Source organism: Eschrichtius robustus, chromosome 8 (genome assembly GCF_028021215.1).
Source record: "Eschrichtius robustus isolate mEscRob2 chromosome 8, mEscRob2.pri, whole genome shotgun sequence".
Lineage (NCBI taxonomy): Eukaryota > Metazoa > Chordata > Mammalia > Artiodactyla > Eschrichtiidae > Eschrichtius > Eschrichtius robustus.
In genome coordinates, this window is record NC_090831.1 from 77,398,433 (window position 1) to 77,414,506 (window position 16,074).

Sequence of the window (16,074 nt, forward strand, 5' to 3'; positions counted from 1 at the left end):
CTTCAGCGTGATGTTCCAGGCGGTACCGTCAGTCCGCAAAACGGCACGTGAGCGAGAACTTCTGCTATCTCTGAACTAGACTTTGCTTTTGCTTTGCTGAGTGTATTACTGTTTCAGTGTTTCTCTTAGTGGATTATTATATGCCTAAAATACTATAAAGTGAAGAAATGGAGCTATATGTAATCACCATTTTTCTAATCTCATAATAAATGTACAAACCCTTGGTCAATGACTTCTGTTTTTCTCACATTAAAACAGTACTTTACTTAGAACTGCTTTTTTCCTCAGCAGACTAGGAGCTGAAGGCAAGGAAGTTCCAAGTGCTGGGGTAAAGACTGGTAGATGAAAGGGCTGCTGGGGAAATGATGAAAAGGCCGGGTGCAAAAATTCTTTAGGCAGTGAATTCATGGACCTAAACTGAGCCCATCCAAGGTGCAGTGCTTTACAGTCTGACACAAGTGAACTCATTAAATAAGCACCACTGCCTGGGCTCTAGGACAGAATATAGTAAATTGATCCTTATTAGGGTGAGGGAGAAAGTGTTCATGAAATAAGGCAGGTGGATAAATAGAGAAGACTCCATATGTCACCCAGCTGGGGCAACTGTCCAACAAAGTAAGCGTTCAGGCTTCACTAAAGGATCATGGTACTTCTCCCCATGCCGATGGTCCATTCTAGAACCACGTGGAACAGAAAAGAAAGAACCCCCAGCAGCATGCCCACAGAGCTTCTGAAAGAGAAAGAGTGACTGGGAGAAAAGGATTAAAGGGAGTCATGCATCAAAATAACAAATCTTTTATTGAAAGTCACTTTATTGATGTTACAATAAGAGTAACATAGAAAAGTGTGGTACCTTATTAGCTTCAGAAGTGAATACTAATAAAATTGTGCCAGAAATTTGAACCTTAAGTTACAGTGACCTTTAAAAACAGCAAGATTTTGTTTACCTACAGTATAACAACTTTATAACTTGAACAGCCATGAACCAAATCGCACTTGATCTGGAAAGCAGTTGCCATATATTTCAGTTGCTGTTTGCCAAAACCCAGTAATAATGTTTACAGTAGCTTAAGAACCCGAAGTGCAGAGTAGCTGAGAGAATATAATGTTAAAATGAAGCCAAACTATATACACCTGATTACCTGGTTACCAAAAGTGAAACGGTGCTGCCATTAACACTTCCCCAAGCAGTGTCTTCCACTAGCTGTAGATGGGACATCACCCCTTGAAGATGATAGATGTGGAAAGCATCAGTGCAGACCTACACTGGCTAACATATGAACTGCTATGTTTAGGTTAAAACGCTCAGTTTTTAAAAGAAGTTGTCTTTTTGTGATGCTAAATTGGAGAGGCAGGTCTCTTCCAGCAAGTTAAAAAAGGAGCACGTGCTTATTATTCTGAATAAACCTTTGCTAAGCATCTTTGAAGTTAGTGTAAAAAAAAAAAAAGTTTTCCATACAAAACAAAGATGTTGGGTCATTTTTACCTATTAAAAAGACTGGCTGTAGAATCACAGTTTGATTTTGTACTGGATTAGAAAAGTGGGGTTTCTCATCAGGCAGTGATACACATGTATAATTTAACAAGAGCTCTTGTATTATTACTGAAGAAATGTATTAATTCCTATCAGCACTTTCTGTATTGTGTTATCTAGTGTAACTTAGCACCACTGTTTAAAGATTTGGGGGCTCTTTGCATTTTTTAAGAGCTTGACCATCAAAACACAAATCCACATCTGAAACTTCATAAAACGAGAGACTAAGCCCTAAGGTAAACGTATCATAGTATAGTACAGTATTGTATGCATATGTATTTTTTAACGAGGAAAATGCGCGTTTCTTCAAAAACTCATGAACTCTTCAAAAACAGTACTGATGAATGTGTTAAGCGTATTATCTCAACATTGCTCGACTCATTGTATGCCTTTTTGTAAACAACGAAAAACAGAAAAGAAAGAAAACCAAACAAACACTTTTTCCGTGGTTTTGATTTCAAGGACACCTAAAAGCATGAAATGATGATGTCCTTAAGCCAAACCCCTGCCAGCCTTGAAGCACCTCCAGGTACGATACAGGTTCTATGAACAATGCAGCAGGGACAGCCACGCCAGGCATTGGCCCATTACGACCAGACAATGAGGCTTTACACAGCCAACACAAACTGCAAAGCACACAGGTCTGCCCTAGGCACGCAGCACCTCTCCCTATCATACCACCAGCGGCCGACCTGTGCTCTTCCGCTGGCTTGGCTTCTGAGTTCTCCCTGCGACTCTCCACTCTGCTCCTATCCAGGGCTAAATGCCCCATGACCTCCCAAGCTCTCGCTGTTTCTTATCTCCCCTCCAGCCTGAAACACACCCTGACAACCAATCTCTCAGTGACTTCCCAAGTTGCATAATCCATGCCCAGATGCCGATGGAAGTCTAAAAGTGCCTCTCTCCCCTAATTCCACACCCCCATGGTTCCCCGAGTGCCAATTCAGGCGAAGAAGTGACTTACCTCCATGACAGTGAAAGTTCCTAGTCAGGAGAAAAGGTCTGACAGCTACTGAAGAGAGAGCGACTTTGGAAGTAGGAAGGGTCTGGAAGCATCTCTCAAACCCACAGTGAGAATGCTTACTGTTTGTCAGGCTATGGATATAAAGGACAAAAATACTAGGCAAGTTTTTGTTGTTTCCGAATGTTTTGTATTGCTACCTATAAACTGAACTGTAAGATGCACCATCTGGGGGACTCGGACAACGAAGAAACACTCCTGACTTCTAAGAGCCCGCTCCATCTTTGTTTTCTCAGCATCTGCAGGTGGGGTGGAAAACTCCTCTTGGAATTGAAAGCACCCGCCCACAGGGCAGATGCTATGAGCATGCGCCGAAGGTTCCCAGCAGGTGTGGCTGCTCCGACCCGCCCCCCCGCCCCCCGCCCAGACCCCAACACACACACACGCAGAGCCAGATAGGCTGCTCCCTCTCAGCTGATTTTCACAAGCGCAAGCTGGGCTCCTCAGGGTCCAATAAACAGGGGAAGCTGTTTAGGAAAGTTCTTAGCTCTGCCAGGCTGGAGGAAAGTTGCTGCCTCCGAAGTCAGAAGTCTTAGCCCTTCAGAAAATATCTCAGAGGAGAAAAATTCAAAGTTTGAGCCTCCAGTTAAGCCCTATGTTTGCTTCGTATATATATTTAAGCTAATAGAATGAGAAATTCATCTTGACTCAATTTAAGAAAAGAAGTATTTGAGTGTCAGTTTTAGAGGAAACATAGACGGGAAAGAAAAAATAATAATTAGGAGCATAAAAAAGTAGACATTATGCTACAAATGGGAGTCAGAACGTTTCATGTAAAATTCATGTCAACTTACCAACTGGTACGATTGTACTTAAAATATGCTGCCCAGGGACTTCCCTGGCGGTCCAGTGGTTAAGACGCCGTGCTTCCACTGCAGGGGGAACAGGTTTGATCTCTCGTGGGGGAACTAAGATCCCACATGCGGCTTGGCCAAAAAAAAAAAAAAAAAAAGCTGCCCGTAGGGGGCGTCCTGGTAGCAGGGGGCGGTGTTCTATCCGGCTGCGGGGGCAGCAGGCCTGCTTCCCCTCCTTCCCTCACTGCCTTTATTCAGCTCCCCTTCCCATACACTCGGCAAGCTACTCGGTAAGTTCCAGTATATTCCCTTTCCTTTTTAAGTAAAATAAAATAAAATAGTCTTCTCTTTACGTAAGGATTTATTATCATGTCGAATAACACAAGGAAATATTTAAAGCACTAAATATATATGTTAAAATAGAACTACATGACAGCAGGAAATGAAGAATGGGTGAGATTAATAAATGAACAATTTTGAAACACTGAAAGTGAACAGAAATACCATATTTCCTCTAGCCCATAGGTAACTATAAAAATTAAAGAAGAAAATCTAAGAAGGTAAAAGGTAAAGGAGACACAAAAAGATCTGAGACAATAGACGGGATTAAATTATGCAAATCTGCAAGGGGATCAACAGAAAAAATAGAGAAATGTTAAGACTGTTTGGGAATTCAAACATAAATAGTCCTTCTGTGGAAGTGCGCAGAATACCTGATTTTATCTTTTCAGCGACTTCTTTTAGAAACCCTATCAATCTTAAGTTCAGAAATCTATGCTGGATTGACTTTACACAGTAACACAATTTTAAAAGCCTTTTTAAAGCCAGGGGGTGTGGAGGTGGGCAGGGGAGTGAAACTGTAGTATCATTTAATAAAGCACCTATATATCAACCTGGAAAATAGCTTTGGCATTTACTTTATTAGTCAACGTTTTATTTTAAGGAAAAGCACTGGGTATCTTTAAAAAAATACAGCAACCACAAATTGAAAGGCCTCCTGGTGCTGCACTGTTTGAGGAGTTTATTCCTTTCCACCGATTGCATGTGGCCTGGGGGCCACTTTTCAGCTGGGAGACCCCAGAGGAGGGTGCCACTTTCTGTCTAAAGAATGAGGGGCTGGACACAGAGACCAGTTAATCTGACCAGTCAGCTCCTTTACAGCTCCATGTTTCCCACACCTCCTTTGTTGACACTCTTAGGGGAGAGATATGTGTTGCTTTAAATCTGGGTTTACTATACTGTAACGACTATGGATAAATGGAACATCTCAGGCTGCAGAGTTGTCAATCTGAAGTCTAATCTATGCACAAAACTTCAGAAAGAGAGGAAAAAGGCATACAATGGAACACAAAGGCCAAAAAGCTGCTCTTCTCTGCTTAGTATAACAGTCCTATAGTTGACTGGGGGCTATAAATATTAGTTTCATGATACACAAACTGCTATGTGGCCTCAAAGTTGCTCTCCAAAAGATACTAAAAAAAAATTAATAATAATAATAATGCTGTGCTTGCGTTTAGTGCCATGGGTCCATTCTCCCTGCCTCAGTGGATGAAAAGTCATAGATATTTAGATTTAATACATCTAGAACAACAACCATGAGTTCACATATAGGTGCTTCTCACAAGTAGCCACTGAAATTATAAGCTTGTCAAAGAATGCGGCAAATGGCTGTAAGAATGTTTACACATTCCTAGATAGAGTAGATATCTAGACTAGAACACCAAAGGTACCATAAAATCATAGTCTCTCTGCAAATAAAACACTTTTCATTCAGTTCTATATGAAGTTTATTATCGAGGGGGATGACTATAAACTGTATACCTCTAGAGCAACCATGTCTCCCAAAAGGCACAAATAATGATTTTTCACTTGAAATAATAATCTTCATGTAAAAATAATTGAGAAGGTGAGGAAAGAGAGAAGGGTGAAGGGATCCATCGACTACACAGCTAATCATTTGTGGATTCTTTCAAATGAGGGACGTGGAACCATAACTAGGAAGCATATTTACATGAGGTACCTTACATTCAAATCTATAACTCTTTTATAGTCAAAATAAACCTTCTAACATTAGCCTTTTATACACTCAATATCAGAAAACATTCAGTGCACATTAAAGTGATCTTGGTCAGAAGCCACTGTATTTGCTACATCTTTAAACCTGTCTGCCCTCCTGTCCTTGGCTTGGGCTATATGGCAACATCGCCCAACTTGAGACTGATGGATCATTTTATTGTAGTCTCGACAATCACATCCCTTCCTGTCATGAAAACTGCTGTTTATACTTTATCATTTTGGATAATTAAACTGCTTTTCAAATGTTTTCAAAGACTTTCAGAAGAGAGGTCCGTTATGGAAGACATAGACACATGGAGGAGAAAACACTGCCTTCTAATGGGCCCTTTAGTTTGGGCCTCCAAGATGATTACACACGGAGATGAAATGGGTTTTGTCCTCGAACACTACTGGCAGAGATCAAATTTAGAGGATATTTCTGAAATCTTGTCTGCAGATTCCATCCCTCTCAAGAAAAAGGAGAGAAAATTAGAAAATTCAGAAGTACTCTTTACATCAAAGCATCTGATTGATCCCATTAATTTCTGAGCTCACTAGGGTCGCCTCCCAAGAGAAGTTTTCTTTAAGAATGGCAGAGCTGCATGATGACAGCTATCGAACTTTGGTTTTAAAGAAGGGGATTTAACATAGATTTCTCACTTTTCTATGAATTAAAAAAATAGAGAGTTCAGAACATCAGATTCTACCCCTTGCCAGCTGTTTGGATAACTTCACAGTTGCTGCACCCTTGGGGTTTTAGGTTTCTTTGAACCCTCTGCGACCTGTTGAGGCTTCCCAGCCCAGCTGGTAGAACCTTCCATGTCTTACTTACACATCAGTGCAGAATGACCTGCTGGGACTCACGTCCCACCGATGATAAATACCCTCAATAAACAGTGTGAAAGTTGTTTTCATTAAAACACGTCATTCATGTCACAGATAAGGGTGGCTAAAAAGCTTTGTTAAAGAACAAAAGTTTAGGCCACAAAGGGTTAGAGTATTGGCAAGTTGGAAGCTACCAATGCATCAGCAGCTGTGGCCTCCTGTGTCTTTGGTGCATTTGTTGAACTCAGCAGGACACACTGCTGTGGGGCTCACAGGCGCCCCCAGGTGAGACTAGCAGATGTGCTCTGGCACCGAAAAAGAATAGCCACTGAGGCAGGCGCTGTAGCCCCCAGAAGGAAGATGGACAGCCTGGAGGATTCCCAGGGAGCAGCCAGCTGGCAGCAGAGCGCCTTGAGGCAGTAAGCAAGCTGTGGAGGCCCTAAGTTCTGTCGGACATTTTGTTCTCTTGTTCAATTAATTACTCAGTAAAACTGCCTCTAGACTGTGCACACTTTAAAGGGATAGCACATGGTTTGGACAAATACCAATTATGGGGAGACACATATACAGCCCTGACCACTATATTTACAACATCATCCGGTCATAATCTTTAAAGACCATTTGATGGATGATGATGACGTGATTGTGACTGATTGTTTTTAGGCATCTGGCAAAATACACTTGTGTGTAACAGCTGCTTTTTTTTTAATTTTAAAAATGTTTACATATGTACAATTGTCCTTGTATGCTGATATAAATATGAAACGTAAAAAAAAAAGAAAAAAAAGAAAAATACATGTTTACAGTTAGCATATGGGATATTGGCCTCTCAAGCTTTAAAGTCCTGCAGAAGAAATCCTATATGCCTTAGCCCTGCATGCTAGTTTCTATTATGGGATGTTGTTTCCTGAAATGTGGAAAACAATAAACAGAAGCTTCATGCACATAGCATTACTGTCTACAATGAGGATGTGCTTCAGAATGTCAAGTTCTGAATCCACTATCGTCCCTTAGGAAACTTGCTACATTTGGGTCATGTGAGTTAATTTCAGTGATATTTCTACATATATCTGTCATGCGGATTATCCATTAACATACCAGTACCTTAGTTGTTCCATGTTATAGTGTAACATTTCAGTAGTTCTTTTCATGGTTCAATTAAATCTGAAGCCAATGACAAAAAGAAAATGGTATCCAGATGTGAGTCTCGGCTTCCTCTCCTCTGTGGCATTCAGAGATGTTTTCGAGTTGTTTGAAGAGCAGATAGATTTGCAGTGATTCAGTGAGGCTGAGTTTCTATAAAAGTTGAAGTAAACAGTTTCGATGTATCATATGTAAACAGCTGATCTTAAATGGATGTCTCCCATAGCTGCACAACAGAGAAAAGCAAAATTTCACACTGTGTAAGCAGGAAACAAGACATACTCTGAGCTACAAAGATGAAAAAGATTCGGTAATTTCATCTATACTTATGTGACTGTGGATGCGAAGTCTCATAATGGATAAAATAAACACTCTAATTTTTAGTTCTCTTTTTCCTCTAAACCTGAGTCTCAACGTTTTTAACAACGGCCACTTTTCAATACAAAAAACCCTCACATCCTCATTTAATATTGGGCTGGCCAAAAAGTTCTTTCAGTTTTAAAGTAAAAATAAAAGACACGTTTTTCATTTTCACCAAGAACTTTATTGAACAACATATTCACACTTTTGTTCCACTACCTTCTGCCATTTTTCAGGCAACTTCATAACTCCATCTTCCCAAAACTTTTTACCTTTTTGAGCAAAGAACTGTTCCAGGTGCCTTTTACAGTCTTCCAGGGAACTGAAATTTTTTACATTAAGAGAATTTTGTCAAGACCGAAATAAAAGGAAATCCGAAGGTGCAATGTCTGGTGAATACAGCAGATGAATCAGAACTTCCCAGGCAAGCTGTAACAGTTTTTGCCTGGTCATCAAAGAAGCATGCGGTCTTGCGTTATCCTGATGGAAGATTATGCATTTTCTGTTGACTAATTCTGGACGCTTTTTGTTGAGTGCTGCTTTCAGTTGGTTTAACTGGATGCAGTACTTGTGGGAATTAATCGTTTAGTTTTTCTGGAAGGAGCTCATAATAGAGGACTCCCTTCCAATCCCACCGTATACGCAACATCACCTTCTTTGGATGAAGACCCACCTTTGGTGTGGTTGGTGGTGGTTCATTTCACTTGCCCCACACTTTCTTCCGTTCCACGTTATTGTACAGTATACACTTTTCATCGCCTGTCGCAAGTTGTTTTAAAAAGGGAACATTTTCATTACGTTTCAGTAGAGAATCGCATGCGGAAATATGGTCAAGAAGGTTTTGTTTTTGCTTATGGGGAACCCAAACTTCAAAGCGATTCAAATAACCAAGCTGGTGCGAATGATTTTCAGTGCTTGATTTGGATATTTTGAGTATGCTGGCTCTCTCCCACGTGGTATAACATTGATTGTTCTCAATGAATGTCTCGATTTGATCGCTATCAACTTCAACTGGTCTTCCCAACCGTGGAGCATCGTCCAGTGAGAAATCTCCAGCAGGAAACCTCGCAAACCACTTTTGACACGTTCGATCAGTCACAGCACCTTCTCCATACGCTGCACAAATCTTTTTTTGCGTTTCAGTTGCATTTTTACCTTTCTTGAAATAATAAAGCATAATATGCTGAAATGTTGCTTTTTTCTCCCATCTTCAAAATTAAAATGGCTACACAAAAATTCACCAATTTTGATAAGTTTTTTTTTAAATGCACGCTGACACGACAGCTGTCACAATACAATCCAACCAAATTGTTTCGAATGCAGTTAAAGACAACTAAGTGCTACTAGAGCCATCTTACGGAAAAAGCCGAACGAACTTTTTGGCCCATCCAATATTACTTGAAATTTTGAATAAATTAAATATTGTGTCTCATATGAAATAATTTAAAATATTATTTTTTAAAACTACACATACCCTTATTTTCCCCAGGATTCTGATACAGCCATCTAGAACAGTGGTTCTCAACCCAGCTGTACATTTCAATGATCTGGGGATGTTTTAAAAATCCCACTTCCTAGACAGCACACCAGACCAACTAAATAAAAATCTGTCTGGGTGGGACTCAGGCATCAGTATATTTTAAAAGTCCTTCAGACAATTCTGTACAGTCAATGCTGAGAACTACTGACCTTAGGAAAGTGTGAGTCCATTAATACCACCACTGCCCACTTAAAAATCATTGCCCTGGGCCTGTGGTCAGGCTATACACTCTCCAAATCCATAACTATCTGCTAAACAATTGTCCTCTCTCAGGAGCGGACATATCAGAGTAGAATGATGTATCCAGGGCAGGATGTCAATTTCATAATTCCCTCACCTCTTCCCTCTCCTGGCCTCTGCCACCGTTTCTTTATACCAGCCCCATTGATATCTAATTTCTAAAATGTTCAGTAATTGCCTTAATGGACTGAATACAAGTTTGGCATGATCAAATATAAGTGCAATTCAGTTCACCAGAGAAGGAAGTCCAATTAAAAAAAAAGAAAAAAGATCAAGCTGATAAAATATGTTTCCAGGCAATATGATGTGGGTATAATTATTATGAACATGAACAAAGAAAGACTAAGATTAGTGTAACATAGGTTGCGTCCAATTTCCATCCAAATCTCATTTTTACTGGAAATCTGGGACCGGTCATAGTATGATACCCAATGAGTTTCTGAGGGGAAAAAAAGGAGAAATAGCTAAGTGACTAAGTGGATGTTTCTCTACAGATTCTCTTAATATGTTCTCTTGACTCTTCATGGAAATATTCTGTTACCTACTTTCGGTCCACTTTATATGTCTTTTTCATTAAAAAAAGACACCAAATCTCTCAACTGTGAGGATCTTTGTGTGTGGATGACACCTGTTGGTGGAGACAAGTGAAAATGAATGGTTAAGCAGGAGGTGTGCAGGGCGTCTGAGGGAAAGAAGATCTGGTTTGATGCTCAGACGATGATACAGAGCAGTTAAAGAGTCCAGACTTCAGCTTCAGTGAGCCCAGTTTCTTCACAAATGGTTACGAAGATTAAATAATAAATGACAGCTCGCAGAAAGAAGAGAGGAACAAAGGAATGACACTGGGAAAACCTGAAGGTCACGATTATCCCAGTGAGGAAAAAGGAGCAAAGAATTGCCAAGCCATCGCTTTTAAGAATAGGCATGACCTTGGCCATGTCTGGATAGCTGTAACAGAAGGCTTGCTGATAGAAAGATCTGCTCGTTAGATTGTCCACAGCCCACAAAGACAGCCCAGAGACAGGGGCTGCCTATTCTGTAGGATTCTGCTACTTGCTCATGGGAACCAAGAACCAAGCAGACCTTTCACACAACTGTCTCCAAGGCTACAGTCTTCACAGCTGCCCCACTCAGCCTAGAGAAAGGTCAAGGGCCAGCCATTTCTTCTGGAGGATGTCATTTTCATGGGCTCTCATGTGGGAACATCTCCAAAAACCTGCACCCTGGCATGACAACAGTTAAAAGAATGTCCCCAGTTAGACAGAACAAAACAGCAATGTAGACAATTTATCAGGGAGAAAATGTGAAGTGTTCTACTTCAGCAGTTCCCTGGGGAGAGAAGGAATGACATCAGCCTAAGGTTTCATTACCACATACTTATATCACAAACAACTGGATGTCTACTCACAAGTCTTTTTTTTTTTTTAAGGCCAAAAGCTGAGTGCTGGGAATCTGAGTTATCTTCTTCCTTTCCATCTTTTACCATTGCCCATATTAATACATGAAGGTAATTTTTTGTATGGTTAATAAAATACCACTGATTGTTTTTAAACTTTTTGATTATAGTGATCTAATCAGCTCTTAATGAGTCATGTTTTCTTACTGACTCTGAATTGATCAAGTTAAAATTTGAATGATCCGTGTTTACCTTGGACCCCATAATGTAAGTTCAGGGTCCAAGAGGCTCTGAAATATCTTTCAAAACCAAAAAGCCTAGGAACCCAGGACCCACTAGCAGATAAATCTGTCCAGGCTTTTAAGGCTTTATTTTTTTGCAATATTATTTCTGAGAAGATCGAAATTATAGTGTAACTGACCACAAGAGAGCCTGGACACCAATAAAGGTAATTATTCTTTAGTTATATCTTTCACATAAGTTTCTGAGGGTTGGTCTGCCTCTCTAAAGTCGACTGTATCTCTAATTTCACATAATGGATGTGTTCTGGGAATATTATGAGACTAAATAAGATCATAATTTAAATGTAAAGGAGGACTTAGTATTTACATGAAAATTCTGATGAATCATTTTTATAAAAATAGTAAATTCCAAATATGTTTTTTTTAAATAAAAGGTTGCTAAATTTCACCATACCCTTTGCCATACTCTTAATATTACAGAGTTTCAAGGTTCCTTTCCTTGTACAGTTATCCAAATTCCATCCCCATCCCCAAGACACTGATCTGACATTCTGTAATGGGTTCCTATTTTTAAATCCTACTGGGTGTTATTAGCCAACAAAAGGCCTGAGTAAGCAAACTGGGCATGGAAATGAGGCTGGTTTACTTAATCTCTGGCATTTCCAGGTATATGTAAAAACTGATAAAGCAAAATACACTCTCTGTTTTGTCTCTTCCAGGTTGTAATATATTAGCTGCAATGAGTAATAAAAGATATAAATATATAGCAGTGAATGATTAATATATGCCAAATATTTCTAGAATTCATCAATAATTAAACAAATTTGCCAATACAAATCTGGGCCCAAAAGCCCCAAGAATCTACTATTTTCCAAACTCAATTTTTTTCATGTTCTTATGAACAAAAAAAGGAAAAATGGCTCTCTCTTTTAAAACATCAACTCACAGATAAACGATCATGACTGAGGATGTTAGCATATGGAAGAAGTTCCCACATACCCTGGCACTTTGTCGGTTCACTTTCTTCTCCTCATCGGGAAGGGGAGGCATTGGATAAGGGTATTTTCTGCTGGAGGCAATAGACCCAGTTGACGAAGAAGGAGACTTGGCAGGAGATAAAGTCCTGAGACGTTGAGAACACATGAAATACATATTATGTGATTGCCTAATATCTTTTCAAATATCTGAAAAGCGGGTTCAGAAAGAACCCTCTGATTTCTACTTTCATAGGCCACTACTGCAAAGGTTTAACTACTGGGACATACTCTGTCATTCACAACACTAGAATGCTAGAATTTTATCTTCCTAACTTCATAACTGCAATGGATTGTTTAAATATTAGTACACAGAATATTTTTCAGCTAGAAAGCCACTAATGAGGTTTTTTATAGAATAGATTTTTAAAAAGCTAAAATGAAGAAGGGATTAAAAAATACTCTAAGAGCTCATAATGGTAAATTAAGTGTACGATATGTTAATAGTCTACCTTATTTTTATCACTTAATGTAAAAAATGTTTTTAGTGCAGTAATTCCAATTATAGTTTTAAGATCTGAAAATACAACTGATACATTTATTAGTTACTAAGTCACACACCAGTTTACACAAAACTCATGCATTCAGAGGCCAGTGTGTTAGTTGTGAAAGAACAAAGGCAAATACGAGGGTTTTAATAACACATTAGTTAACATGCAAGCAGTAAGGAGTGCAGAGTTCCAGCCAAACAAAGAGTCTGATGAGAACATACAAAAATGGTCTGATTAGTCCCTACAATCATCATTTCTGTATAGGGGAGGATTCTAAGCCATAGACATAGATCTTGGTAACTCATGTAGGGTATACTTGTCATGTCAATAAGGTGGCAACACTTTAATGACTGGAATTTTACTAAAACTAAAACAAAACACAACAACAAAAGCTCTTCCTATTTGGATAACATGTGTTCTCCTCATCATGGAGATATTCCATATGAAAGATCTGCATAAGCTCTTGGTGCATTATGCTGTTCTTGTTTGATTCTGCATGCACAGTGGTAATATTTGTGACTAAGCAGAGCGCACTGGAAGAGACCATATCTGCTATTTTGTCTTTAAAGTGAAAAAAAACAGCTGAGAGTGAAAAGCCTCGATTTACACTGTGTCAATGAAAAATAAACATGATAATTCGGCAGTAGCTACCCATTCACAAATGTCACCACTACACATCCATGACTCCTCCATTCCTTGTGCAAGGTGGTAATGACCACATCACTGAACTGGTGGCACTGCCATGCTGGAGCACAGGTACTTATTTCAGTGGGGTGCATTGCATCTGCTGTAAGTGACTGACTCAGCCTGTGAGTGTTTGTGGTGTGGTAGCCTTCTGTAGGGGGAGATCTAGTTAACTGTACTGCTGGCACCAAATGGAGATGTCCTTTTCTCCCTGATTTTAAATTTCCGTTCCTATCTATATATTATTCTTTGCTCTGGTTCTGCTGTAGTTTTCAAATCAGTTTTTATTTTATGGACACTAAATTCAAGCTAAGATTTGAAAATAATTTTTCCTATGAACCCTGAGATTTGGCTCAATTTTAAGACTCAAGAGTGATTCAGTTTACTTTAAATCTTTAATTCCTAATGTTTCCTCTGTTTCTGGAAAATGTCCAGGACCACTCCTTAATGTGAACTGTCACAATATTGCAGCTGTTTGACCTCTGTTGTATTAATGCTCTCCATTGTGGAGCAGACGGGTGGAACTAAGAATGTAAGTACTTCAAATCCTCTAAAGTACTATTTTTTTTTTAAAGTACTATTAAAGCAATGTACTACCACATCTTTTTCTAATTCAGAAATTCATGATTATTTTCAATTTTAGGAAGACATTTCAAACAGGACTATGATCTTTAGGAAACAAATTCAGTACGTGTAGAATGAGCACATACTTTTGTATGTAAAGACTTAAATATATCTTTCTGAAACTAGGGATATTAACCTGGGTTTGGATTTTAGCCTAATCACTACTGATAAGATATCCATGTTCAGAAAAACGAGTCAGGTACGCAAACAGCTAAATCTTGTTTACTTTAGGGGATCATACAAGCTGAGTCCTCTTTTTCATTCCCTGCAGTGTGTGTGGGTGTCCATAGGATGAGGTATTATTGGCTTATAGCTTCGAAGTCATGCCAGCCATTCACTCGGCCATGGGTCCAAGTGACCCGCTTTGTATACATATAGGGCCATTCCAATGAGGGTGCTGGAAGTCCAGTCTTCCCCTCAAATAGCTTTCCCCGGCCAAAGCCAATGAGTTTAAAAAAAAACATAGAGGTGTCCTCCAGAACCCCACAGAAACTGCACATTTACTTCTCACACTAACACACTAGTTTAACTGACACTTCGGACCCTAATGGGAAGAGAAACCAAGCAGCACAGTTTAGTAGGAGCAAGGGGCATCAGGTGCGAGGTTGGGTAGTGTGTGACAGCATCAAGGGAATTATCCTGGGGGGATGGACAGCACCAGAGCAGGCGTCAAAATAAGAGTAGAGAACAAGGCAGGGTAAATCAGTTTAGGGAAAACAAAAACAAACTTCATATTTCACAAATGTCTAAGAGAGACATTTCTTCAAAACCACCTCCAGGCTCTTTTCTGACCTTGGCTACTTGGTTGGTGGTTCCAAGCCCAGCTCACTCACTTACAAAGTAAATTTTGGACAAATGCTAACCGTTATCATTACTGCGTTTTTAAAAACCATAACCATAGTGGGTGCCATTTAGAATTACACAGTGAAGGTACGTCCCTGTGCCAATGGATTGTGGTGTGTCTTGGGGCTACATCAGATCTCCTGGGTTTGCCTTCTGTAGATAGGCAAGGCCAATCTCACTTCTGTCCCCCAGAACAGGCAAAAACCAGGCCAGTCACACACGTGGGACACACGCCTACCACTTATTCACTCGGCTGTGCTCATGTGCAAATTTTATAGTAGTCTGATGGAAAAGGAAGAGATTTTGGAGTCAGAGCCAGGCTTGTAATTCGGGTTCTGACACTTACTGGCTGTGCTATCTCGAGTTACTCTTTTGCTTCATAGAAAGGGAATAAGAATGCCTACATCTCATGATGTTGTGAGAAATAAAGGAACAATGCAGGCACTCAGACAGTTATTACCATTAGTTTCTTTCCAGAGTTACTGCATTTCCACAAGATCATGGAAGACAACTCACAAACCACTGATGAAGTGAGTAATCCAGTGGATAATATCCAATAGTAAGGAAACCTTCTAAGAGCTTGTAAAGCACAGTCACCAACAGAACTGCCCCCAGGATCTAGCTGTGAGAAGATAATGCTCTCACTCTGACCTCACCTGCTCCTTTGTGATGATCTGAATATATACTGACAACAATTTGAGCAAACGCTGTCATATGAGAACTGGGTAAGGGAGCCCAAGTGAGGCACTCTGATCGCTCAAAATCTTTTGGCATTTGCTTTGCTCTTCATAGTGATATGGATACAATTTTTTTTTTTTTTAATGCTGGGCAGTATTTCGGACCAGTTTTCTGCAAAGTCCCCATTGCACTTTGATAAGGATGCCACAAACCCCACACCACGTGGCTGATTAATAAAGTGACCTTTGCCCTCACTGGTGGTTCTGGCAGGAGAGGTAACCCTGAATGACCTGGCGGCAGATGACGCAGACCCGAGCTTAACCATAGGGCTGGCAGAGCATTAGCCACGGTGTGAATGCTCTGTGCCTCCTACATGAGGCTTGGTGTGGACAGACAGTGGATGAAATTCACTCTGTTGCGCTAGAATCATTGCGTTGCAAGCCCTGGGATACCTCAATTATTCACCACTTCCACAAAAATTCTATGTTGATTTCCAAGTCCTACAGGCATCACCTTTATTAACCCCAAAATGACAGTTAACTTGTAACCCTCCTCTGAATTATATCTAGC

The 16,074-nt window shown here is 39.9% G+C and overlaps 1 protein-coding gene across 7 annotated transcripts in view; it reads right to left on the reverse strand.

Annotated features, from left to right (window-relative positions):
• Nucleotides 1-3,806: 3,806 nt before the first annotated feature.
• ADAM22 (ADAM metallopeptidase domain 22) overlaps nt 3,807-16,074 on the reverse strand; it is a 236,061-nt gene continuing 223,793 nt past the window's right edge. For all 7 annotated transcript variants that reach the window (XM_068549168.1, XM_068549159.1, XM_068549158.1 and 4 more), the window contains 2 exons: nt 12,150-12,273; nt 3,807-7,598 (listed from right to left, as the gene is read on the reverse strand). In XM_068549168.1, the coding sequence (XP_068405269.1) occupies nt 7,578-7,598; nt 12,150-12,273 (145 nt within the window). In that variant the 3' untranslated portion in view covers nt 3,807-7,577. The remainder of the gene's footprint in view (nt 7,599-12,149; nt 12,274-16,074) is intronic.